General features: G+C 38.2%; 1 protein-coding gene across 1 annotated transcript; it reads right to left on the bottom strand.

Moving 5' to 3' along the window:
• Positions 1-231: 231 nt before the first annotated feature.
• Positions 232-1,269, bottom strand: LOC123972529 (gastrotropin-like; the record flags this gene model as incomplete). The annotated part of the gene is made up of 3 exons (XM_046052054.1): positions 232-282; positions 894-983; positions 1,126-1,269. Coding segments are annotated over 3 exons (285 nt in total), but the record flags the coding sequence as incomplete, so codon positions are not given.
• Position 1,270: the final 1 nt, after the last annotated feature.

Raw genomic sequence — 1,270 nt, 5'->3', positions numbered from 1 at the left:
AAGCTGTGGCATTAATCAAAAGCCCGGATTCTTCTTGCATAACCTCTTATATTAAAAAAACAAAAACAGAAGCAGTGGCTTAAAATCACACATTACCCTTAAAAGTATGGTACTACAATAGGATACACACAAAAACAAACACTAGGAAGTGTAGATGGAAACATGTTGTGGTTCATGTTCATATTCTAAGTTTATTAATCCATTTTTAAGCGGTCAAAGGTCAGTCAGCAGTTAGATCTTCTTGCTGGTTCTCTTCAGCACTACAGAACCAGCTTTGGAGGTCTAAAGAGAGAGAGAGAGAGGAAAAATCATGACATTATTAAAGTAAGGAATATTTCATTCCAGTGCCTTGTTATAATTCAGAACATATCAAAACGTTTTTTGTGCTTTTTATAGCAACAGTGAAACGTGTAAAATGTATATAGTGACCATAGAAGTTCCCAAACACTTTTACTGTATGTATGTTAGCTCGTGACTGATGACATATAGATATATATATATATATATATATATATATAGATAGATAGATATATGACATATATCTATGAAAACAACTTTCACTCACAAAATCCATTAAAGACAATCAATCTTTTTTAAAATCCATTTTTGAGCCTAAAAATACAATGTTTTATTTCTCAAAAGCAAAAATTGGAATAGATACTCTTTTACTGCAAATGGGTAACATTTGGAAACATTTGGAGAATTATCTCAGACTCAGGTTTAAAGGGTTAAACGTGAGACAGATGTGTCTATGTTTCCCGTTAGCAAATGCCTATCCTCGCCTGCAGAAATACAACATTAATGAGTCTAATAATCCCTGCAGGGTGTTGAGTATAATAACTGCTGTCATCGTGCTAGGTTCTCAGCACTAAAAGCCTAAGTGAGTGTATTACCTCAACGAGCTTGCCTCCGCTGATCTCAGAGGTGTGGTGGTAGTTGGGGAAGGTCACGCTCAGCTTGCCTCCCTCCATGTGCACTGTGGCCTGAAAACACAGGTTAAAATCAGTCAGGGAACCAGGGTACATTCATACTCTATTCCCTTTCTGCTGTGTTTAAAACCACCTTCATGGATTCATGTTTTTGCAATGCACAGCTGAAACCTTATGCTCTGGATTTGCTTCCTACCTTGAATTTCTTTCCTCCGATGGTCTCCATGTCGCACTCCTTGCCAACGGTGAACTTGTTGGTGACCTTGGCGTTTGTGGGGTAGATCTGGGTCCAGGAGAAGTCATCGCCGCTCTGAGTGACCTCTGTGATCAGCTTGTAGTCA

This window comes from Micropterus dolomieu, linkage group LG06 (assembly GCF_021292245.1).
Source record: "Micropterus dolomieu isolate WLL.071019.BEF.003 ecotype Adirondacks linkage group LG06, ASM2129224v1, whole genome shotgun sequence".
NCBI classification, from domain to species: domain Eukaryota; kingdom Metazoa; phylum Chordata; class Actinopteri; order Centrarchiformes; family Centrarchidae; genus Micropterus; species Micropterus dolomieu.
Note: the sequence above shows the minus strand (reverse complement) of the source record. Positions and strands in the feature narration are given on the sequence as shown.